The sequence below is a fragment of the Oryza brachyantha genome, chromosome 3, assembly GCF_000231095.2.
Source record: "Oryza brachyantha chromosome 3, ObraRS2, whole genome shotgun sequence".
In the NCBI taxonomy this organism is placed as follows: domain Eukaryota; kingdom Viridiplantae; phylum Streptophyta; class Magnoliopsida; order Poales; family Poaceae; genus Oryza; species Oryza brachyantha.
The window spans coordinates 20,257,434-20,282,888 of NC_023165.2; the positions used below are offsets into that span (position 1 = coordinate 20,257,434).

The 25,455-nt window shown below is 38.6% G+C and overlaps 2 protein-coding genes across 8 annotated transcripts; both read right to left on the reverse strand.

Annotated features, from left to right (window-relative positions):
• Positions 1-3,951: 3,951 nt before the first annotated feature.
• On the reverse strand, positions 3,952-16,530 carry LOC102713451 (mediator of RNA polymerase II transcription subunit 23). 6 transcript variants are annotated; one of them, XR_423308.3, is made up of 22 exons: positions 16,337-16,495; positions 16,216-16,259; positions 15,765-15,864; positions 14,707-15,681; positions 14,012-14,249; positions 13,549-13,766; positions 12,977-13,190; positions 12,388-12,674; positions 11,883-11,966; positions 11,587-11,681; positions 11,042-11,204; positions 10,727-10,972; positions 10,047-10,214; positions 9,844-9,957; positions 9,600-9,725; positions 8,699-8,844; positions 7,304-7,547; positions 6,464-7,223; positions 6,162-6,343; positions 5,648-5,748; positions 5,204-5,474; positions 3,952-4,490 (listed from the first exon to the last, which is right to left on the reverse strand). XR_423308.3 is itself a non-coding variant. In XM_006650267.3 (21 exons), exons 1-21 carry the CDS (start codon positions 16,490-16,492, stop codon positions 5,273-5,275), a joined length of 4,863 nt encoding a protein of 1,620 aa, XP_006650330.1. In that variant the 5' UTR covers positions 16,493-16,530; the 3' UTR covers positions 4,795-5,272. The 6 variants fall into 6 exon arrangements, 1 of the variants encoding a protein (XP_006650330.1); XR_423307.3 differs by having other exon boundaries at positions 3,953-4,490; positions 5,185-5,474; XR_423309.3 differs by lacking the exon at positions 3,952-4,490 and adding an exon at positions 4,795-5,070.
• Positions 16,531-19,172: 2,642 nt separating this feature from the next.
• LOC102714081 (protein LOL3) lies at positions 19,173-24,132 on the reverse strand. Of its 2 annotated transcripts, none has more exons than XM_015835235.2 (7): positions 23,894-24,132; positions 23,433-23,552; positions 21,496-21,609; positions 20,018-20,127; positions 19,849-19,926; positions 19,684-19,755; positions 19,173-19,585 (listed from the first exon to the last, which is right to left on the reverse strand). In XM_015835235.2, exons 2-7 carry the CDS (start codon positions 23,548-23,550, stop codon positions 19,547-19,549), a joined length of 531 nt encoding a protein of 176 aa, XP_015690721.1. In that variant the 5' UTR covers positions 23,551-23,552; positions 23,894-24,132; the 3' UTR covers positions 19,173-19,546. The 2 variants fall into 2 exon arrangements, with proteins under 2 accessions (XP_015690721.1, XP_006650331.1); XM_006650268.3 differs by having other exon boundaries at positions 23,889-24,132.
• Between the last annotated feature and the right edge of the window lie 1,323 nt (positions 24,133-25,455).

A 25,455-nucleotide genomic window follows, 5' to 3' on the forward strand; every position in this document is an offset into this window, starting at 1 on the left:
TTTAAGGAGGGTAAACGACAAAAATATATGGCCACATTAATCTATATGAATTTTTCTAAGAAGTTTAAGTGAAAAATAAATTTCTATGTTTTCTCTCTATAAATTTGTAGAAAATCGAATGGCTCTTGTAAGATTAATCTTTAGATATCCAAATTCTTTGTTTTCTTCTTATCCAAATAGGCCGTAACTGTAAAGTGGCATAAGTAGCACCCATATTTTTCACTTCTGCTCATGCTTATACGTCAAAGTTTGAATTTGAAAATTTGAAGTTGATTTTAGAATTTTTTTTATTGTAGTCTATTTTTTAGCCTTTGCTTTTTTATTGCTAGGAGCATGTATATAAAAGTTTTATTCACGAATTATTTTTCTCACAGATACGTTGTTTGAATTTTTGCTTGAAAAGGCGAAAAGATAATCTCCTACATGTAGGTAAGTGGTCCTGAAATGATATTTTTTCAGAGATAATCTACTCTATGCCGCTAAGTTTGGCATAATTCAATGATTTGCTATTGACATTGTTACTTTATATATTATAGAAATGAGTTTGTTAATTATACAATACATCGTTGGGCTGATGATATTTTTGATATTTTTCAAAAAAATCTAAAATACCCTGCAAAATTAACCATTGATTTATATCCTTAGAAGTTTCAAACAAATTACAAAATTTGTTGCATGGATTCCTTCCACAACATGAAGTCTGTGTATATAGTTCGATATTTTTTTCAAAAAAATTATATACTATGTTTCCTATAACGATAAATGGGTTACGCACCAAATTTCAATTTTTTTTAAGAGTTCTATCTATCTAAATCCATTGTTAACCTTACAAATATATGAGGGTATTTTGGGTATATTTGAAAAATAATCTCGCTCAATGGCATAGTGTAGAACAATTGATAAACTCACTGGCATATTTTAAAAAATGGCAATATTATTTGCAATTTGTTGAATTGGGATAACTCGGTGACATAGAATAGATTATCGAGTTTTGTATTTATAAACCGATACTAGATAACAAGGGAGAATTTGATTTATTTTGAAATAAAATTTGAAGGCTATCAGTTGATTTATTTTAGACCAGAGGGTGTATCTCATTGGTCAGTCGCTCAGGCCCACCCTATGGAACCCCCTACATTCATGCTCCAAAATGTGTGACCAAAAATACATCAATACTCTATAGTTGTATACTCAACTCAGGTTGGTTAATTTACTCCGTTTAAAGTTAATTAAATTCTTGTTGCTATTACGTTATATTGATATCCAACGAATAAGGATAGACACGCCACCGTGAAAAGTCCCCACGTCACTCCTCCAAGGGTGGCTCGGGCGATAGCAAAACCCTAGCCGCCACCACCGCCCCCCAGCCTCCCCTCCCTACCTCGCCGCCGCCGCCGGCAAAGCTGGCCAGCTGCCATGACGGTGGTGGTGGGGCTCTACCTTGTCCCAGGCTGCGTCAGATTAGGGGACCAGGGGCAGCCAAAGGGAAGGCGCGCGGCGGCGGTGGACCAGAGGGTGCGAGGTGGCGCCGAGCCAAGGGGAGCACGTGGCATCGACAGCAGGGAAGGAGGAGGATGAGCCGGCGGCGGAGGCAGAAATAAATTTGTAAATAAAAATTATAAATAAACAAGAAATATTTACTAATGAAAATAATTATAAATAAAAGTTTTATATACTTATTTTTAGCGATCTTAAAGTCAAGGCTAGAAAATGAATTTCGATGAAAAAAATCCTAAAATCAACTTTAAATTTAATGTTGAAAATTCAAATTAACTTATAAGTACAAACATAAACGATAAGTATAAGCATAAGAAAAAAAAAAGATGAAAGTGAATCTTCAATCGATATTGCGTTACTGTATGTAATATAGATTCATCAACTGTGCCGAGAAAAGATCGATCACAAAGTTGTGTCGTCGGTCCACATATCTAGCTGCTACATGGTATGATATGGCGGTAGCAACTAGCAAGGAATAATCAATGAACTGTATAGTTGCTTTACTTGTTCCAAACTCGCCGGAATTTATATCCATCTGTCTGCAACTCTGCATCAGACCTGTTTGCTGAACATACTACTACTACTACTACTACTATATATATATATATATATATATATATATATATAAATGATTCAACATGGAGCCAAGAACAGTACTGTTTGCAGCTGCAACATCATGGAACAGAACAGTACTGTTCTTGGCTCCATGTTGAATCATTTATATTCAGCCTTTTTTCTAACTACGTTTCATGTGATCCATAGAAAAAACGACGTTTCATGTGGAATCATGTCGGGGTATTATCGAACTGTGCGACAATGCGCAGTGGATTGACCCCTATCATGAGGGCAGAGGCATGTTCACCGGTCTGGCCGTTTGCATACACAGAATTCACAGTTTCTTATCCTATCCTCCCCTGGATCATGACCATATTTTTCTACTCGATCCATGTTGTTTTCTGGCTATTATTGTGTCGCCTACCTGTACTTGTATTGGTGTGAACCTCACCAGGTTGTCAGGTTCCATCTTTTTCAAAATACATGGCTGGGTTAATAAGGTATACCTTCTTCCTAATTTTCCCACGGTAGAGATAACTTTAGTATATCTCAAAAATGGTATATAATGTCCCTTATTTTTAAATGAGAAATACTAGCGGACGGACTACTGTTTGGACAGGAGTGAGTCTTTGTGCCGACAGCGCCACTCCTCCGCACGCCGGCGCCGCTTCTTCATGCTCCCTCCCCACCGGCGCTCTCCCCCGTGCGCGGCATCTCCACGCCTCGCGGCTCTCCTCTGCAAGCACCGATCTCCATCTATGTTGCTCCCTTACGTTAGCCTCGTCACCAACGTCGATCTCTGTCTGCCCTCTGTGCATCCCCCACACACCATCGTGCCTTCTGTGCTGCCCTTGTCACACAGCGACAAAGATACTATATGATACTATGTGGTATTATCGGGTTCTAGGTAGTTGGTATCAAATAGTATCAATCAATACTATCTAGTTCATAATTTATTATATTTGAATAAGATTCTGTTCTACAGTCTATATGTATTAAACAGCTGACTGAGTCCTAAATAAGGATTCTCGTATATAACATTTCTCGAAGAGTCGATTCTTGCTAGAGATTATATTGGAAATGTTGTGGCCCATCACCCGATTTGCCTTCATCAATGACGAAGGTGGATTGCATAAGGGAAAGAAGCTTTGAGATATTAGTTACTCCTCCATTTTTTTCTATATTTGATATCATTGATTTTTTAGCATACTTTTAATTATTCATCTTATTTAAAAGTTTTCTTATTTATTTTTTTATGATTTGATTTACCACTAAAGATATTTTTGGTATGACCTATAATTTTACATAGTTGTATAAAATTTGGATAAGATAAACCATTAAACATATATCCAAAAGTTAACTGCATCATATATAAGAACTATTTTTTGACATGTGGTAAAATCTGGGGTGGGGCCTACATGTTCAATGGACATTAGTGCCAGGTCATGCCACAAATTTATTGCTTCAGTTTGTTTGAGCCCATGGGTTTACAATGCACTGAGCCTATTTTTGATAGGAAAAGCTTGGGTTGAAATCTCTCACGACTGGTTCGGTCTGGATCTTATAGGTCGTTGCTTTTCTCACGTGCTAGTTGGGTTGGATTGTGTTCCAGCCCACCCTACTTTAGGATTTAAGGATTGCCGGTGATCGATTAATCAATACAAAGAGAACAGTTCGGACAGGAGGAATTAATTAGTGAGCCACCACGTTGTCGCTCTTCCCCGCGTTCACGCCGCCGGCGCTGTCTTCCCTTCCCTCGCTGGCGTCGACTCCTCCGTGCTGCCTCGCGCGCCGGCGCCGATCTCCGCCGTGTGTCCTCTGTGCTGCTATCGTTGCGCGGCGTGGATAACACCCGGTAGTTAGTATGATCTGTTTCATAATGTATCTCGTCCAGATAAAATTGAATCAAAGGTTCCTTCCTTTTCGTTTTCCTTTTTAGGTTTGAATGGTAAGAAATGTGTACATGCTGACCTTTCTTTACGACATGGTTAGGGGAGCTCACTGCCTTCTTTGTGAGTTCCTCCCCGTAGCCTCCTATTCCTCCCCATCTGCTTCCTCTCCTTCCCCCTCTTTCTCTCCATTGAGATCCAGCGGGTAAGCCCCTTAGACTGACTATGGCATACCAGACAGTCTAATACGCCATACTAAGTTGCATACTAGACTGTTTGTGGCATTAAGTTGTTTATTAGATTGTCTGTTAATCAATAGACGGCATATTATCTCTTCTCTGGCATTCACAGCATAAAAAATCCTAGGCAGTATTCTCTGCTAGACCAACATCGCACCATTGTTCAATATTTTTTGAATTTTTAAATTTAAATTTACACGGTTTTAGCGATAATCCCCGATTATCACGTCTCCATCCACTCGCCCAGGAACAGTTTAGGATCCCTCCATGATAAATGAAACACTGTGTTGCAGTACTCATCTACCGCAGCCTGCAATACGGAATAGAAGATCTTTTAGTGTTTTTGCACTCACGCTCTCGAACTATTAAACAATACATTTTTTACAAAAAGTTCCTATACAAAATATCATCTCACATTTATAGAATAGATTTTTAACTTTGTCTTATTTTTTTCACCATTTATACAATTAAATAGTTATAAAAAGTTAGATAAATCTTTTATCTACGGAAAGAACACAGCCACGTAGAAGGATATGAGCATCCCCATTCGCGAAGTCCTGTGTTTCATGCTGCTCACTAACCAGAATGCTCGTTATCTAAAGGAAATGAGAGCACAAGTGCAGCTCTGACATGGAGAAATGCAGGGGACAGGGGCTGAAACCTGAATGGAGTAGCCAGTAAATTGTATGCATGGCACAATAGAAATTTGTTGTTTATTGTAATTCTACATCACGTGTTTTACATTCATGTACAACAATAACGCTAGCTACAAGGTGAAAACACGGATCCGGAAAAGAAAGCCTCTCTAACCAGGACAATCTTCATCCAGCCTAATGAAGCTATTAGTTACAACTACTGTGATCATCAGACCTTTACCCGTCCATCAAGATCTGTGAGGCTAATTTTCCATCATTAATCATGAAATTGTAAAAGGAATAGCCAGGAGCAGGCTAATTTTCATTAAAGAGCAACAGCAATTAGAATATCGCCTAGTAGAAACTCACCGGGGTCCGGGAGACAAACCTGGGTAGGCAGCGAGAACCTCAGCTTTCCAACAGAAATATGTCAGTTCTACTCCATGAACTTGTAATACTAGGATGGGTTTTGCACTAGCTTGGGGTGAGTTGCTGCGTAAACTGAAGAGTTTGGATCAGTCTTCAGGTGGGATAGAAGATGTTGCACATCTGGCCTCAGAATTTCCATTACTTTTCCACATAAAGTCAATATCTCTAGTTTGGGCTTGCTAGTGCTCTGAACGGGACCTCCTTGACCTTCATACATGACTGCATGGTGTCTATCTCAGCAAATAAAAAGGGGGGAAACTCTTATGAGACCATAGGTAGAGAAAATATGCAGTGAAAATTTAATGTGGGATAAGATATGTAGTAAAAAAGAATGCAGAATGAGCTGAAACAAAGTGCATGCCAGCGAAGATGAAAAGCATGGAAAAGATGGTGTGTGACTTACAAGAAGTCAATTATGTCTGAGATTTCCGATGCTTCTACATGAGGTGCCTGAGAGTTCTTCCCAAATACATCCCCCAACACGTTGAACAGCAAAGCCAAGGTCTGCAGATCCCAGCAGTATGACTAAATTAGTAAAGAAAGCAAGAGAGTAGTTTCAAGGGGAACAAATTTCGTAATAGGATGTACATAAGCCATAGAGTTAAAGCAAAAGTGAAAGGTACTTCTTTTTTCAGCTTAATGACATAAAAAGACACCAAAGCAACATAGAGGACTACACAATATTTTTCTTTTCGATTCATAGGTTCTGCCAACAAGAGACGTAACTAAGATTTTGAAGATGTTAAAGGACAAGGCACAATCCTGTAGTAGCTATTGATTGCAGGTAAACATATAATGATCCTATTCAAGTAACCAATATCATACAAAGTTGTCCCAGCAGCTCGCTCAAAATCAATTGCAATTTCATGATGCAAGAATCTGTAACCACCAGGAAGTGGAAAGGAAACCAAGCATACCTTCATGAACAGAGGTCGAGCAAAGGCTAGACGAGGCAACAAGGGACCCAATATGCGGAAAGCAATTCTTAACATGGCAACTGAATTGACTGGCCGAAGATGCTTGATGACGGTGTGGGTAGATTCTAGCCATTCATGTGGAAGATTGCTAAAAAACGAGTGAAGAAGGGCCACGATGTTGCCTGCAAACAAGGTGGAACATACACATAAGGAGAGTTGTGCTAAAATTAGTTGAAAGTTTAGCTGAATAAGCACAAAACATCAAACATGTGAAGAACAAAGCAAAGCTTATTCTTATATACCTATAGCTGTAGATGTATTGTCTTGAGAAGCCCAGGTAGGATCCAGCAGCGCATACCCAACAGCAGAATCAAGCTCTTTAACAGGCCTTGAACTGTCAGCAAGCCACCAACAATCTTTTATGATCCGAGCTGCTTCTCCATATAGAATTGTGTGGAACTCTGGTGGGAGTTGTGCCAGCAACAGACCACAAGCTTGAATCATCAAAACGGACAATTGTTGGCAGGAATAGCCACTTCTAGAAACAAAGTTAGTTGTGTTGATTCCATTTGCAGTGGTGTTCGGTCGGGCACCAACAGGTTCAACACCCCCACCTGAAGAAATCGGAACCCCAGAATTTTGGCCCAAACCTCCTGACATTCCATGGCCACTATTGGACTGTATGAGCATTGCTTGTACATGTGCTATTATTTGAACCAGAGAGGACACTATTTGAGAAGCTGGCACAGAAAGTGAGAGAATCTCAATGGCTGCTGTTTCCAAAACAAGCTGTGTGTATGACCCAGGATCTTGATTTTGATAAAATGCCCTCTGACCATCGGAGTTACTAATTCCTCCAGCCGAAGATGTATGAGGCTTGTTATAAGTTGTGCGGGTTGTACTGCCTGAAGCATCTGACGGGTTTGATTTGGATTTGCAGCTCAAAGGAGGAATGACATTATTAACAAGGCCAAGCAAAAGGTTGGCGAAGTATTCCGGTGGTGGACAAATAGATGAATTTGATGACGCTAGATATTGGGCAAATGATTCTGAGAAAGGTGTCTGTAAAATGCACACTTAAGAATTAACCAAGATGGGCATGAGGAAGCACCACAATAACTTAAAGAGTATATAGAGTTTACCTTAGTGCTAACACCCAGCACGTTGAGGATCCTAACAATTAGCTTGGTTGGAAGATGACCATAGAAATAAGCAAGAATATCACGCACAAATGTAAACCTTAGAGGATGGAAGGCAAGAAAGGTGGAATAAACTGCAAGGACTCTGTCTGCGATATCTGTGGCATCATTCTCAATAAGCCTATAAATTATTAGCGGTATGACTGGAAGCAGACGAGCAGCAATGTCATCGAAAAAGGGGGGGTAGCTGCATTAACAAGACAAATTATCATAATGACACAAGTTAGCATAGTTACACAAATTGGCTGAAGTAAACTAAGGTTTTATGACTTCCATTGAAACCAAATTGGCATAATGACACAAATTACCATAGTTACACAAATTGGCTGAGTAAATTAAGCTTTTATGACTTCCATTGAAACCGAATTGGCATAACGACACAGTGTAATGGCTAAAAGACACAAATATCTCCAAATTAACAAAGACTGACATCCTAAAAGCTTGTGCAGACATAGAACATAAGAAACTATGAGAAGATATAGATCGGTTAGGGGCTTGAGGCTAGTACTCACTCTGTTTCATTTCTGTAAGGCATGGTTTGACTTGGTCCAGTTTTCGGATCAAATTTTGGCCATAAAATTCTCAGCATTATATTGCTGACAACAATAATACGTTGGTCAGATGTGTTAAGTAGTATATGTGCTTGTTGATTTATTCCATAGTGTAGGGTGTCTTCTGTAAAGGGCTAGATGCTACCTCTTGTATGTCCGGCTTCTTGGGGCATATTCCAATACAAGTTTCAGTCCATTGTTCAAATATAAGTACTTTGAAATATGAATTAAATGACACCACTTTGTGTCAATAAGCATATGCATTCAAACTAATTGTATTATATGTAAAAATATGAAGTTTGACTTCAGGAGTACATGCGTTGTAAAAGCGAACGGAGGGAGTACTTTAGATTTTAAAAACAAAAGAACAGACACAAAAGAAAAGAAAATATGTAATCACTTGTCCTATTGGAAAAAAAAGGCTGATAGGGATTGCTATTTAGCAGCCAAATAAGATTGGAAAATAAATGCTCTTTCCATTCCAAAATATAAGTATTTCTGTTATTCAAATTTTGTGCCACAGTATAAGCATTCCTGTGCTGATTCCCATGATTTCCCTGATTCCAATAATTCTACAACCAATCACATGGTTGGAAAGGGAATCTAAACAATTCAAGTTTTGACCACTGAACTAAAAGAGAACCTTTTGACTAGACCTTAGTAGGAGTATTTGCAAAACAACCTAGAAATGCTTATATTTTATAATACATGTGCAGATAAGTTAGATTCAAATACCAATGTGCTGGACATTTAAACAAGTTTGGTAGAATTCGAAGATTGCAATTACCGTTCCTTCCATGAGAGATGGTTACCAAGGGCTTTCTGAAGTTCAACTCTTTTTGGAGGCTGATTTTTTAGCCAATGCTCTGGAGAACGCGAATTGCAGAATGCTTTGATTCTTTGCTGAAGTTCCGGTCTTTCAAGGAGATTTATCTGTGATGTTAAACTTATAGATTAAAACAAGTCCAAATCTGTCAATTAACAGCTGAAGTAGCTTATATTAAATTTTGAAGTAAATGCATATAATTACCAAAATACAAGTAACAAAAAATAGGCAGGTACTCCCTCCATCCAAAATTCTAAAGCGTGTGACACTTTTTAACTTTTTCCAGATATGTTCTATGTATTTGTAATCTTCTTCCATGCAAGCATTGAATGACAGAGAGGCTATTCATTTAGCAGCATTAGATTAAATTGATTTCATGGTCCGAGAAGCCATCACCCAATCATCCGCATGACTGCATGCATGCAAGCTGAGATTGATTGATTGAATGCATGTGATCGTTTGGTTTCTGATTTTCTCTGTCTGAGTGACAGAAGTAATCCGTAGATTTTTGGAAGGAGAAAGTATTGTTTAAAACAATTAACGAGATACAAGGCACTGTTCAGATGAAATACAGTGTATATTATTATAATCAGAGTTGTACAAATATTTGTCATGGACTCATGGTTCCTATTACCATGCATGTAACATTTCCATTAGCTTCACTCTACCTTTACCATGGCACAAAATAGTGCAGATATAACCATATCAAGTAGTTGTGTAAGTAGCTTATAAATTGTAATAAAACGCCAATAAGAGCTATTGAACATTTACGGCCAACTTATCTAACAGTTCAGAAATAATTAACAAAACCAAAGGTTTACATATATGGCATGTAACCCTGGAAACTTTTCATAGGACTTACCACAAGGCGTAAAGCATAAGGATCATCATCTCTATCAATAAGTGCTAACAATAGAATGTCCAGTGGAAGTAACTCATGTGTCCAGATAAAGAAAGCAAGATTCGTAATTGCTTTAGAAAGTAAGTCCTGCATTATCAGAAAAAAGAATTACATATTGGCTACTGAATAAATGTAGCTCACATAAACAAACAGCCAACAAGAAAGTGCTTTTAGGACACCAAATAAGAAAAGAAAGGCAGATCACCTGAATTTGATGTCCTCTTTGCAGCTCAAGTTGGATATGATGTAGAAGAACATCAACCATTGTATAAATATTTGCTGTAACATCTTCAGGTGAAAACTCTCTCAAAACACGAGCCTGCATTAAAATTAAAAAATATAGAGAGAGAGAGAGAGAGAATAATGAGAAACTGCCATATCAATATAATCACAAAATGGAAATCATACAAGATTTGCACTGTTGATCTCTAGATGTCCGTTCATCAGCATCCAAGCACCAGCACAAAGATATTGACGATGCTGAGGGAAACTGTGACTTAAATATGTCATCACATAGGTTGGCTCAGCAGATGGTGAGAGTAGCTGATTACATTGATTAATAACAGTTGTCTCTGCCTGCAGTGGAAGATAAATTGTCAAATATAAAAAGTTAAGGAATATTGTGCTCTAGAAAAGCATTTCATCTAATAGCCATTCTATAGGAACTAAAGAACAGCGGAAACAGTACTGGCTTGGAAATTTAAGGCCTTTGGAGATCTTACAATTTTCTAAAACTTGTCGTGCTATACTGCTAATCTAAGCCTATTTCAAAAAAAGACTACACTCTTATCTTAGCCAACTAATATCATTCTACAGGTGAAAGAATACATTGGCATTTGTAATCATAAAAGAACAGAAGAAAGTGTAAAATTCATCACTGTTTTCTCCATCAATAGACTGGTTATAAAAGTGATTACATGCTTAAAAAAGGCAATAGAAGCATAATTTGGCAACGATTGACATAAATGAACTATAAACTCCCTAAACTGTTATTCGACACATGTATATGAACTCAATATAATAGTCAGAAGGAGCATATAAATGGCTGAGACATCAAGTACTCAATCCAAACGATAAGACAATAGTACCTGCTGCCATGCTTGGATAGCTTGGCCCCTCTTGTCCATCCTCCCCATTAAAAAATCTCGAATAAGGGGAGGAAAATATCTTAGTGTCTTCTCTGACCATGTATGCTGGCTCGTTGCCATAATTTGCTCTAATAATGGTTGAAGATAAATAATATGTTCGACCTCAGCAATTCCACGTGTCTTCATGGTGATAGCTAGGCTTATTATTGTTATGCGGTTAAGTGTTTCAGTAAACTCAGTTGGACCCTACATAAATACAGAAGTTCGTTTTATATGAATTAGTAACAGCTGAAATTTCCACATAAAGCAGGTTACCTTCAATTCTTTTTTCACCAAAAAGAAGTCCCTTAGTGAGAGAATCAAATTCATGCACAAATTTTCTGCTAATCTAAAAAGACGATGCTCTCCACGTTTGACTTTAATCATTGATATTATCTTTGTAACATCATACATCAATGCCTTGCTTTTCCCATGATACCTGAGCAGAAGAAATCCACATTGGTGTAAACAAAAATCTGCACCATAATATAAAAGATAAATGGAACAAAGCACTAAAGTTTTGTTCTAAAAGGCCATCAAACTTTTTTTTTTGCTGAGGTTAGTGATAGAAGGATGGATGTACATGCGTATAATTACAAATAAGACAGGTGAAAGAAGAGAAGAAATATTCAAGCAACACTTCCAATTATGGATATGCTTGATAAGAAAAGGCCTTTTAAGGTAAAATAGCAGAAGAAATATATTAAATTACTTGAGGCCTATTCGGAACACAGGAATTTTACAGGATTTTCATAGGAAACAGCTCAATGTCTCTGATTTTCCTTTGAAAATCCTCCCAACAGAAGAAGCCTTTAGATTACCTGTATAGAGGAAGTAGCCTGTAATTCAGTATCTCAAGAAGGAGAAGAGACACACCAGATTTGTTCAGGATAGATGGAGATCTTTGTGTTAATGTCTGCAAGGTTTAATAAAATCGTAGGATGACATCATAATTTAAAAAGGAGTATGAATTGCTCAGCATTAAGGACATTGAACCTTTATGCTCACAATTGTAGAAAGTTAGTTCAGAAATCAGAGCAAATGGATAATGACAAGGTAGCATAAAGCCACTAAGTTCACATGAATGCTACAGATTACAACAGGAGGCAGGACTTACTGTAAAATGCGGACGGAACAATGAATGTGGAGTTATAAGCAGCAGTCTAACATAGGTTTCCACCATAGCAATGCTAGGAACATTCTACCAAAGAACAGAAGAATTACGTAAGAAAATTAATGTATGGTAAAGAGAGATGGATATTACCAATTTCAACAAAAGAACATATATAGTTGTGATTATATGCACACTTCTAGCAAAATTATTCACAGGATTAAAAATGATGAACTGGTCACATAACATTAACATATAATTCACACATTGTAGCTAAGGTCGTTATGAGCAATTATGCCAGGAGATTTTAATAAATAAAAAGAACAGCATATGAATTGTCTATTATTTTTTTTACTTGGGATTGGTTGTAACTTGTAACATACTAATTCTGGTGCTTGTCACTAATAAATAAAGGTCCATGAGCACTGGCATGTCCAAACCATACAGGGCAGAGAAATATTTTTTTCTTAAAAAAATAAGCATATGAATTGCAGAAATATAGTATTTTTACCTGGCCAAGAAATATGGTCTCTTCAAGCTGGAAAGCAAGTTTCAAACATAGATTGATAGACAACCCAGAAAGCAACGACATAGAGAGTGGGTATGTTTCACGCATCATCGTCATTCTTTCATTTGGCTGCAAATTGGGTCCCTGAATTAAATCTGCCACTCCAGCTGATGTAAACCAGTTCATGACTGCTTCACAAGCTGGTTGTGCCATGGTGAAGGACAGAACCCAAAACATGCCCATCGCCCGCTCATCCAAGCTCATAAAATCTATCATCCTCTCCCCAGAAGCTATTATTTCAAGGGAAACAATAACAAATCTTTATTATAGATACATGAACAAAGACAAAATTGAAAATAGTAGTAAAGGTTTACAGCCATATATCTCTCTTTTCAAAAAATGTATCCAATTCCTGAACTATGAGTTGTACTCTTACTATTGTAAAACAAAAGGCAAGAATTTTCTACATTAATCAGTTCATATTGCCTATTTAATATCTACCAGACATTTTTTTTTCCAAATTAATTCTAGATCTACCAGGTAATATTTTATATCAAACGCATAGCGATACTTCTAGAGTAACCTTAAGTACCTTTGGTCATCTGTTTCCACCACTCATCTATCTGTTTGCCTTTCTGAAGCTGATCACTGTTCAAATGCTCTCTAATTGAAGTGTTGAAAGACCAAATGCGCAAAGTTTGGCTGCTACTTATGAAATCAAGAAGAATACTTTGAGGACTGATATTATTTGGATCAAGGCTCTTGTCTTCTTTGTGGAACGAAATTATCTTCCTTGTAGTTTCAACCTGATAACAAAAGAAATACCAGAATGATCTTATATAAATGATAAACAATTGAACCGGAAATTAAGACAACCAAAAGAATAATGGAAGGAAACATAGAAGTATTACCAAAAGTAGTGTATTTAAAGTTTAATGGTAATCAGATGTGAGATTAGTCTAGCTAAGTTTGTTGATTGCTGTTATTGTGTATTACTCTTTGCAGTTCCAAAAGAAAATAGCACAAAAGAAAATAAATAACCTTGAATACTTCATGAGGAAATCACATTTTTGGTACCACAATCCTGTCGTCAACTAATCATTTAAATTGATTGAATGATTTGACAAATAGGTGGTTGCAGATGATCATAGAAATAGACATCACCTTCCTTGGGTCCGAACTAAGGGTGTTCATCACAATCTCAATGCGGATAATCTGTGCGAGCAACCAAGTGACATGATTACTGCGAAGAATCTGTTGATCACTATTTGTTACTCGAGATGCAAGCTTGTCCACAAAATCAAGAAAATCAATACAGCCACTTTTCATTAGAAAGAAAAAAATATCAGCAAATAAAAGCCAATCTTGCCAGCACTGAGTCTCTGCAATAGCATAAAAAAGAATGAATTGAGTATGGGCAACAGACAGTAACCAAAGACTTGCACATATCTAACACAGTGACAAGCAAATTTAATTTCTTCAGAGCATAATTTTCATGTCCTAAAAGAAAATTTGGTGAAAAGGGTGTATCAATGGAACATTTAAAATCCATACTCTCATCAGCTATCCACTTGAGAAAGGAACTTATTATATTGGCTAGGTAAACAGTTAGCTTTCAAAAGCTAACCTGAGTTTGTGAGCCTCAGTAGTTCAATTGTCCTGTCAGCAACTGCCTCACCAATCATATCAGGTGAGAAAACAGCTCCTGGTGTTGATGATTGTTGAGGATGTTGTCTATAACAAGGAGCAACAAGAAGAACACGCCTCCACCAGTCTGGTGATGGGGTTGTGCGGAGTGCATGCCTCAAGCAACGCAAAGCACGTTCCCAGTCCAAACCCCCTTTAGGAATCGAGTTTGCAAGTTCCTAAACAACAAAGTTATATCAGATTTCACACCCAAAACAACATTAGAAACTAATAGTCTCATTATCTATTAATTTCTGGCCATTTTTCCTGATCCATCCTTGAAAAATATATGGTGTGTTGAAATTTTATTACAAAAAATATTTTGCATCGGCATGTTATCTCCCTCTTGTGCAATAATTATTCATGACCAATCGAACAAAATTCTTTTGCATGTTAGCCCCGGTTAATGTCAAGAATACTACAACAATCCCAAAGACTTTACAAGGATATTCCAGCCATTTTTAAGATTGATTTGAATTTCATAGCCCCAACATTGCCAAAGAATACTGTAATATATCTGTGCAGTCAAAATATGTGCAGAGTATATATGAAGGAACAGATGTACAATATCAATGCATGCAAGTTCATCGCAAACTTAAAAGGGAAGTGGGTAAATAAAGGAAAAAGTAATGTCACCTCTCCATGTAGCGGCTCACCCAATACACTTGGATAAGTAATGGGAGAATAACGCAAATTAGCGACAGATTCACCAGCTATGCTTGGGTATGATTGTGACAAGAACCGATGAGTAGCGAATGTTGGGCAATGGAGGTGTTGATCCAACATCTGCATGTGCATACACACCATGTCCCTCCTCCTATGGATCTCCATAATAATACTAACTAGTGCTTCATCATCAGGAATATTTTCAAGAAACTGCAAGTTGCTGCGGACAAGTTCATAGAATGGAACACGACATTTATCTTCATTAACTAGAATCCATATCACATCTAGGCATAGATGCATCCATTCATGCAAGGGTCTTTCAAGCCTCAAGGTCTGCAATACGTCAGCTGGGTCCACACCATGCGGTCGCTGGTCCCAATTAACCAGCCAATTTACCATATGCTGGAATATCACAGCATTGGTGCCTGGCTTCAAATCGGACTCCAGCCCAGCTAGAATAATTCTACAGGACAAGTGATGCAGATAACTAATTTCTGCTCCCCTGCGAGACTGGTCACCTCTAGCTGCCAGACCAAGCTGTCCAGGGCTAGAGAATTCTGCTCCTTTAATGGGTGAGACATTTGCACCTATGGGTTGGTCGATACCAGATTGAGTGGGAGATCCTATAGTGTTCATTGTTGACAATGGAGATGTGGGGTTTGAAGGGTGAAAGCTTGGAGCATTTGGCACTGCAATAGCTGACGAAGAAGATGTTGCAGGGCCACCAGCACCAGTAGTCACAGAAACCCCTTGCCCCATTGGTGCCTCCATGGAAGAAACTACATTAAGTAGGGAAGGAAGAAGATTGTCCCACCGAAGGTGGCCTCGAGCACAAAGGCAACGTGTGGCAAAAAGCAAGAACTCAGATTGTGGAGCGTGGCTACTACACTGGAGGACAAATGAGATGAGAACTGATTCAGTAACTGCCTGAAGCTGCTCTTGGTCCTGAAGAAACATGCAAATCAAATAAGAAATTTGTTCTGTTCTCATGCCATGAACAAAAGTACATGCGTAATTATTCTACTTACTGTAAACTGCACGTGCAACTGCTCAAAATCCGAAATGAACTGCTCATCTCGGGGAGGCAGATCTCTGTTCAGAGCAGTTACTCTCTTCTGCAACTTGTTCCTGAGCAAATTCAACTTTCCATTATGCATTACAGTTTTGGAAAAGCTTGCCAGATTGACTTGTTCATCAATTTACGCTCCAGGAACAGAACACAACAAAAAAAAATTGCTAGAGTATAGCACGCTAGTTCCGAAATCGCGTAATAATCTCCGAATATTGCAGAAGACATCGCCTTCAAAAGGCAAAGCTGAACAAAGCGCAAACGACAAGGACGAAACAAACCAACCTAACCTACCATGTTTCATGTGGTCGAGACCTCGAGCAGTCGAACTAGCCCTAGGAATGTTCCACTCCAAAAAAAAAGGAAAAAAATCCCCAATTAAAAGCTCCACGAGTGGGAAATGAACTTACGAAGTCTCCCTAGTTGGATCCTCGACCCGCTGCTTGGACTTCATCTGCAAGGCAGCGTTCACAAGTGCACAGGGTTAGCGATTGGGGAGGAGACGGGGAGAGAGAGAGGGGGGGGACGCACGCCGAGGTATAGGGTGAAGAGATCGGCGATGGCCGACCGCGCAGGGTGGTGGTGCTGGTGGTGGAGCTGCATCTGGCGCTGCTGCTGCGGAAGCGCCGCGGAGGCAGAGATCGCCGGAGACAGCGGCTGCTGCCTCTGGCCGTGTGCCCCGTCCATCGCCGGCGACTCGACCGGACCGCGGGGTGGGAGACGACCGACCGAGGGTTTAGGGATGGACGGGTCCGGTCCTGCTGGTGGGGCCCTGCAAGTTTTGGGGAAAGGAAACCGGGATCAACGGACGGTGGGATGTGCAGCTAAGCTGCCAGTAGACGCATCCGGGCCGCTGCTTTGCATTTCAATGCTCAGTTTGTATATTTTTCAACATAGTGCAACGTTTCATTGTACCATTTTTAAAACTAAATAAAGCATTTAATTACTGATAAAAGTTTAATTGTATGCAGAGAGTGTTTGATTGTATGAAACGTCTCAAGCCCCTCAATGCAAGTTTTATTGCATTACCGAGGACTTGTAACGCTGCCCAAAGGTTTCATGGACATGAAACTTAATTCCCTCTCTCCTCATAGTTTCATGCAAATATTCTCTTTTGTACTGATGTATCACCTAATTAATGTGCATAACAACTTTATGAAACCTCCATTGAGATTAGCCATAGACTGACCAGAGGATCTGAACTTCTTTTATATATTCCTGTAGTATAAGGGTGTGCTCTTTTCTTTTGGTGCACGAAAGATAAAAATACAAGATTATTTGTTTTAGTAGTTATTTAATAGTACAAACGATGAAATCAGGTACGATAAAATTGAAAATATGAAAATATAGTCTAAAATGATAAGATGATAAACTTTTACCTAGAAACTTTTTATAAAATTGCATCGCTTAGCGGTTCGGAAAGCACGAGCGCAAGAGTGGAGGAATAATCTGGCTCAAAAGATCCTAGCCTAACTGGGAAATTTAACTATTTACCACTTTTACATGGTGAGTGGCAATATATTTGCCACACTCTCTCAATGTAGCAGTGAGGGGATTAAGAGGATATGGTAAATAGTGGCAAAAAGTTAAAAGTTACAGCCTAACTTGCAAAAAAACATGTGCATTTGCGATGTGTGAAAGTGATTTTGATTGTGTGCATGTACATTGAAAAGCAGTTAAACATAATGATACCTCACGGGAACATAATAGGGACTATGCGGGAAGCATTATATGTTAAATAAGAATCACAAACATGGGTGTTACCTATTGATGATTGAAGCCACAACTCACAGATGAGTATATAGTATAATAGTTGGTTTGTAGTGCTTTAGTGATACCTAACATATGCTAGGTTCAACTCCTTGAGGGCGAATTTTTAGTGTTAATTTAAAAATGGTCATGACTTATCCACTTGGTTAAAAAACGTGTGAAGAAACCACCTATGGTGAATGCATGGACCAGGAGTGTAACATTCCGAAAATTTGTGAAAGTTTAAATTTCAAATTTCAAACCGAATTTGCAAAATTATTCAAAATTATTTGGATTTAATTCCTTTCTTTTTCTTTTCAACGGTGTCAATTTTGGGACTAGATTTAGATCCAAAATTCAACGGTATCAAAAAACCAGAGGGAGTATTGCAAATACCGCCATGTCAAACTAAACAGCAACATACCTAGTGGCACACGAGATATCCTTAAGCATATCGCTAATGTTAAATGATATATTCAATTGATTCGCTATATTTTATTGGCCATAGTGTTACTGAATACTTATGTTTTGTTCTTCTTTATGCTAGAAATATGTTAATTAATGTTATAACATTATATTATCTCTTTGTGTTAATTATATTTGATATATAACGTGGATCGATTTTAAGCTTGATTGTATTTTTATATAAAAAAATGTCAATTGTTATAGTAGCATTAGGTTGAAATCATCCATTTTATTTGTTTAAAGAAATATTTAGGCTCTCACTTTTCTTTTGACGTTAACCCCGAGGTAGGGATAAAACGGTTCGGAAACGGACGGAAACCACTTCTATCGTTTCAGTTTTCATATTTTTTTCGTTTTCGGAACCGGAACCGGAACCCCGAATACGAAAACGGAATCAGAAAATATCAAAAACGAAAACGGAGCGAATACGAAGCGGAGCGAATACGGTATCGAAAGTTTATCGGAATATAAAAATACCTCAAAATAAGTATCTATACCTTTTCTAAAACAATAAGTAAAATTCTCAAATTAAAATAGAAAAAAATTATGACAACTAGATATAAGAACTAAACTAGTCATTTTTCAAGATTCTGTTCAAGTGTACAGGGAGATGTTTCAAGGTAGGCTGCCAGATGCTAGAGCTGGCAGGGGGCACCGCGCCGGCGTAGGATCTGGAAGGCAGCACGCACGCACGGTCGTACAGCTGGACCTGGTTTGAGCCGGCTGGCCGGTTGGGCCAATTTCTGTTGAATATACTGTTTCAGAATTCCGACTAATTTTTCGGAAAGTTTCCAACGATTCCGCATTCCAGCGGACAGTACTCTTAATTCCTATTCCAATACCATTTCCAAATATTCCGAAAAAAATCCGACAGAAACTTTTCTGTTTCTAAAAACAGCTCCGGAATCCAGAAAAATTCCGAACCATTTTCATCCCCCTACCCCGAGGTCGAAATCATCGACCTTAAACGCTAGGTGCATACTCAACCATCGTCAAATCAAAATACATAGTGAGTGATTGTGATTGTTTGGCTCTTTAGAAAATAAACCGAACAATATATTTATAAATAAAAATAATTAAATAAAAAAATTTATATACATGTTCATAGTAATCTACAACTAAAGGCAGAAGAATAAGCTACGATAAAACCCTCTAGGATCAAGTTCAAAGTTCAAAATTTGACTTATAAACAGAAGTAACACACTATGAATATGAATGAGTAACACACTATGAATATGAATGAGTAACACACTACAGTTCACACGACATGCACAACTACAGGACACTACTTTGTCATTCCATCATCTCTTTGATCTCATGGTGAAGGCTAACAGATCTCATATACATAAAAAAAATAACCAACAGATACAAAATACAACTTTAGGCGTTCATGCTTTCCTTTACATGATTCCAAAACCACTTGCACTTTTGTTCTTCATGGTCAACCAAACACCAGTGTAATACATGGTATTTCCATCTCGTATTTAATACAAATCGAGGATGTAATAAGGTGCAGATAATAATCCGCTATTTCCCAGTTGTAACTCCAACCACAACATTGCTAACCTGTGAGAGGTGCAAAAGAGTTAGTAAAGCAAGACAAACGACAGTTCAGCTAAGAATACAGCCCATTTTATTGGATTGAGGCCAAAAGAAGGGCTTACCAGTTTACCCTTCTCATCGACAGTCATAGGGTTTTCAACAACAACAGTTACATTCTGGGGCCGAGATGTAGACTGCCAAGAAGGCAAAAGAACAAAAAAAAAATGAGATAAACTATTCTAATATTTCAAGAATGATTTTTAGATAAAAATACAAGGGTGACATACAACTGAAGTTGATGGGGCATTATATGAAGATCCACTTGATGCAGGCATTGGGGATGGTGCGGGTGCCATGGTACTTATCTGAGATTGACATCAAAAACAGCTCAAATCAGCACATTTTATCATAAAACATGAACATCATTTAGATGGTCTATAATGAGGCATAACATACTCCAGTGTTTGTGATATAATGGCATATGGCACATTTGACAGAAGGTGCTCCATACGGATACATCAAAGTTGTCCGGCACTGGCCACAGCTCACATGTGCTATATTATTCACTGCATTATGAACAAACATGTAATGATTCACAAATGAGAAGAGGAATCTATAACAATGTACATGATCTAAAAATGCCCTGATATTTGGAGGAATACTTGGTAATACATAGGAGTGTAGCAGTATTTAACTACTAGTTATTGCCTGATAAGGAAATCATCATACAAGCATATTTCAATTCAAGGCTATCATATTATCATGGCACAAGTCACTGGAAGAGGGAGCATAACCAGGCAACATTACAAATATTCAACACAAAGGAGCAAGCCAGTAACAAACTATATTATCTGATATAAGAGAGGAGTAAAATATATTTCAATCCAAGGAATAATTGCTCACAATGTATACTGCAGAGTCAGTTATTTATCAATTATCATATAGATAATTAGCCCCCTAGAAGAACAGATATTGTTATGGCATGCAGCAATTCATGATAAAGAAACTCAGGCTTTGGGGGAAGAAGTGGGAACCAATAATACCATTTTTATGGCATATATTTACAATGTTGATTCTCAGCAGAGCATACAACAAATCTATTTATTTCACTAACATATGGTATTGAAATGAAAAGGTGCGGGTATCCAACTACAAATTAGTTATATTTTATGTTCAATAAAAATAATTTCAAATGTGATTGGACTCTCAAACAAAATTATCTGAAATTTCTGCTTCTGTTAATCTCATTTCTAAAGTAAAGCATTTTTCGTTCATTTTATATATCTAAAAGTATATCAAATCTGTTAAGCAAGAAATATATCCATATGCCAACACTTATTGTAGGTGACTGTTTATGGGTATTGCTGAATGACTAAGCTCCAAGAACAACTAAATTGCACGGCAATTAAATGTAGATTGTTACATTAAACTCAAAACAAACAGGTTACAGTCTTGCGGAGTCTATAGTAATGGTTGTGTTCTTTTGGTGATGAAAGATAAAAGATTGTCTGATTTTTTCATTGCTATTTAATGGTACAAACAAAAAATTAACTACTACAAAGTTGAAAATCTACTCTAGAAAGGTGAGATGATAACTTCTATATAGAAACATTTTGCAAAACATACACCGTTTAGCAGTTCGGAAGCATACGCGCAAAGCCAAGGAATAATCCGGGGATAATTCAGTAAACGAATGAAGCCATTATTTCCTATGTCAAAATACTACTATCATTCAATTTGGGTATTGGTTTTGCAATACTCAATCCCATTTAGGCAATACAACTGATTCACATCTAATGTTTGGTGCATGATCCAATTATTTACCCGCAATACAACAAAAATCATGTTTCCAGACAACGAGATAAAACGCAATAGTCTGAACAAGTATACTAATCTCATCAGTAGAAAAACAGGATGCAAAAGCAATACAGTACCTGGTCTAACTAGATTTACTGTGCTGCAACATGAACATCTCACAGTGTCTGCATTGCGAGTATACATCAACAATGTTCGGCAACCACCACATATTAGATGAGCCATTTCCAATACTGCATTAGAAATTTACATAACTTATATAAGTGCACTGATGTATTTATAAATCAAACACTCTGAACCAAATTACAGCAATTACAAACCTCAAGAGTACCCCCTCGGAAACTTTCAAAAAACAGGCAGGAAGAAGATAAAATATTGGAAAGGAAGTTCTACAAGGAATCAACCTAACCCACTAGCCTCACACTTTACCCCCAAACTAATTTATCAGACCTACCGCTGTGTACAACTGCCTACGGAGAGAAAATCACAGAATGGTGTTATAAAAGCAGATTCATAACCCACCACCCTCACATCTTGCCCACCTACATAGTTTATCCCGCCTAGGCAACCATCTAGCACTGTCTGTTGCCCCTAATTGGTGATAAAGGCAATGGTTTCTGATCTGCCACACAGAGCCACAGAGGCACCTAGTGCTTGGTGAACACTGCTTGGCAACAGATAAGATTAAACTAATTGAATTACATGATTAACCTCGTTTTCACAACCATCAATATTACTGGCACTGTGTAGAAGATATGCGTTGAAAATGAAGATGGAAGACTAGAAGACAAAAGCAAACAAAATAAGATAATTTTTGTATACACATGATCACATTTTAAGACGGTTTTTTTTTTCAGGTGCACTGTCGCACTGCTTGCCTACCTCTTGCGCACCATGCCAGCAGTGGAGGTTGCCATCGCCATTGTTGGAGAAGGGCAGATGACGTCAGGTTTGATTGCACAGAGAAGTGGCGATCGCGTGATTAGTGCCTAATACCCTGTTTGTTGCCATCGCACATGGGAGTTGTGCTCGACGACTTCACATAATCACATGCACACTGGAGGGCTCAGAGTTGTCGCAAAATGTGATCTACGGAAGGCTCAGAGTTGTCGCAAAATGTGATCTACGGAAGGCTCAGAAAGGAAAAGAAAATATTGTATATGGACTAAATTACCCTTTATGACAGTGTTGTAATTTTCTAAGTTAGTATATCAATTACAAAAATACCCATACAAATGGCCAGTTAGATTTCACCTATACTACTGCCCCTTTCACTAGTATGGTGTACCGTAGAGGAGCTCTAATTGAAGCCTTCCCAGATAAGATAGGGGCAAGGTACCCATACAAATGGCCGGTTATATTTCACCCATACTAGCACCCCTATCACTAATTTGGTTTACCGTAAAGGAACTCTATTTAAAACCTTCCCAGATAAGCATAAAGCTTTCCACTAGGCAGCAAGAATATTCTCACAATGCTTTCACCAGATAGCTTCTTCTGCTTTTTCTACAAGCACAATGGTTGATATTTTAGTTTCTCTAATTTAAATAAGGATATTGTGGTTGCCAAGCTTATAAGTTCAGACGCAGAGGCAGAGCAAGAAGATTCTTCTGTTCAAAAATATTTATGCAATGTGTGCAGAAAGATGACAGGAATGTAGGTAGTAATATCAAATGGAACTGGCAGATAACTATACCCCAATTTGCTAGGCATAGTACTACAACTCTATCTATAAATAGCAGATATGCTTCAACTCTATTAATATTACTAATAGATTATTATTTGAGAACAAATGAAAGCGGTACGTAACATTCAACCATCATATTGAAATGAGACGCGCCGGAATACCGCGGATGTTACAACCAGGTTTTCCAAAGCTTGAAAGGAAGAGGGCACTGCTTGGATAAGATAGGATGAAATTAAAGTCATGTGGATAAAATCCTGGCCAACGCTGCCATATATGCTACGCTGGTAAAAGCTGTTTATGCATGTTTGCCATTGAAGCATACGGAGGAGAGGAGAAGCGAGACACGAAAGCATTACGGAAATCCAGTACCTGGGGCTGGGGGCGGCACGGTGGTGATGGCCTGGCAGAGCGCGCAGCACACGCTGGGCGCCCCGCTCGGGTACCGCAGGACGCTCCGGCAGCCATGGCACACGATCTGGCTCTGCATACCTGCACAAGCGAAACAGCCAAGTAGGAGAAAGGGGATGAGCCACGAGCGAACTCTCCACCAAGAGCGAACGAGCAAGCGTAATCTACAAATCCGATCGATCGCCGGATGGTGGGTGCTATTTCCGGAGGCTGAAAAGAAGCGAGATCGGCTCACGCCTCGCCTCGTCTCGCCGATCGATCAAACCCCAACCAATCAGCAAGTGACCCAACCAATCCCCACCCCAGCACCAGTAAGCGCGTGAAACGGTCGGCCGGCGGATCTGAGCCCGGCGGAGGTCGCGAAGCAGCGGGAGGCTCCATCGGAGCAAAGCAACCAAGCAAAAAAGCGGACCGTACCTTACCCGGCGCTCCCGTCTGTGGCCTCCGGCTCCGTCCCAGGAAAGGAGGGGAGGGGGCTGGGCTGGGTCCGTCCGTCCGTCCGTCCGTCCGCGCGCGGCTGGGCGAGGACCGAGCTCCGGGAGCGGGCCCCGCGGTTGTCGCCGGCGAGGAGGAGGAGGAGGCGGAGGAGTCAATGGGAGGGGAGGCTTGCTGGTTTTGGGATTGGCTTTTATTTTTGGGAAATTTTTATTTTTGGGGGAGACGAGTAGACGACGCGGGGAAGGGGAGGGGAGGAGGAAGGCACGGGAGAAAATTCGGTTTGATCACGGCGTCACGCACGCGGGGGCCGGCGTCCTCGGAATAATTAATTTTTTTGCAAATCTTAGAAATGGTGCTCACTAATCCACGTGTCATAGACATATGAGGGCCCACGTGTCACAGCGGATAACAAATAACACTATTTCTAAGAGTGATAAAAAGTTAAATGCCTCGGTGTCCTGTGCTGCACTAGACTTGGATTAGCCATTATACCCACGTGGTTATTCCAGATTAGGCTCCTTTATCGTGACAGTTATTATTATTTATAAATTTAGAATTTGTTTTAGGAATATTAGATGATTAATGTAGACTTTTTTTTAAAAAATGCATCATTTAGTAATTCATAAATAGACCAACTAGTTGATGTGATCCCGTTCAAATTGAACAAGTTATGATGGTAATTAGTATCGATGATACTAAGTAGTATCGTCTAACTAGTATAATCTTGTACCAGATAATACTAACTGGTATCTTGCGACGGAGTGCGGAGAAGTATTGGTCGGAGCGTGAAACGGGCACATTCCTCTTATGACCGTCTAGCCAATTTCATTAATCCATACCGTTCTAGAACTGTATACGCATATCGTATAGTAGTTTTTCTGTTTTATGAAGCATGTGGATAAAAATTGAGAAATATTCTGACCAATATTGTGTTCTTTTATAGTTGAAAGATGAAAATTATCTGATTTTCATAAACTATTTAATGGTGTAAATGATAAAATTAGTTACTATAGAGTTAAATTTTCATTTTAAAAATATGAGATAATTTTTAAAAAATGTGTCGCTTAGCGCTTCAAAAAAACATGTGTACAAAGACAGATAAAAACATGAGAATAATCAAGAGAGAAGGACACAATCTTAGTGTTCGTATATGTCTTTTTTTATATAAGAAGATCGGCCTCATCTTTTTTCTTCTGCTTAGTTATAAGCTAAAATTTGAATTTCTAACTTTTAATTTAGAGTTTATTTTACGGTTTTGGTTTGTTTGGCAACTTGTATACATATATGCGGTATCCTATACAAATTGTTCTACTTAAATTGTCCTAACCGAGAAACAATTTTGCGTTTTACGGTTACATACTTACATGGTTAGGGTTAAGATGTTTAATTGTAGGAGGCGATAGTTGGGTGGATATAGCTCACAACCTTATGAAAGGGACAGGTTACCATTGATGTAATCTGGTCAAATGAGAAAATAATTGAAGCCAGATTTTCTAACCTGACGTTGGTTTCTGTAATCTAGATGTTCCTTCAAATCTTTTATACC

Excerpts from the sequence above, each read along its gene's own strand:
- LOC102713451 (XM_006650267.3), bottom strand. The coding sequence starts at position 16,492 with ATGGACGGGGCACACGGCCAGAGGCAGCAGCCGCTGTCTCCGGCGATC. Across the intron at positions 11,967-12,387 it reads AGACCATATTTCTTGGCCAG|AATGTTCCTAGCATTGCTAT; the intron begins GTAAAAATACTA and ends GTTCTTTGGTAG. Across the intron at positions 11,205-11,586 it reads AGGCTACTTCCTCTATACAG|GTATCATGGGAAAAGCAAGG; the intron begins GTAATCTAAAGG and ends TCTTCTGCTCAG.
- LOC102714081 (XM_015835235.2), bottom strand. The coding sequence starts at position 23,550 with ATGCAGAGCCAGATCGTGTGCCATGGCTGCCGGAGCGTCCTGCGGTAC. Across the intron at positions 21,610-23,432 it reads CGTGCCGCCCCCAGCCCCAG|TATTGGAAATGGCTCATCTA; the intron begins GTACTGGATTTC and ends TTTCTAATGCAG. Across the intron at positions 19,927-20,017 it reads ATTATATCACAAACACTGGA|ATAAGTACCATGGCACCCGC; the intron begins GTATGTTATGCC and ends TGTCAATCTCAG.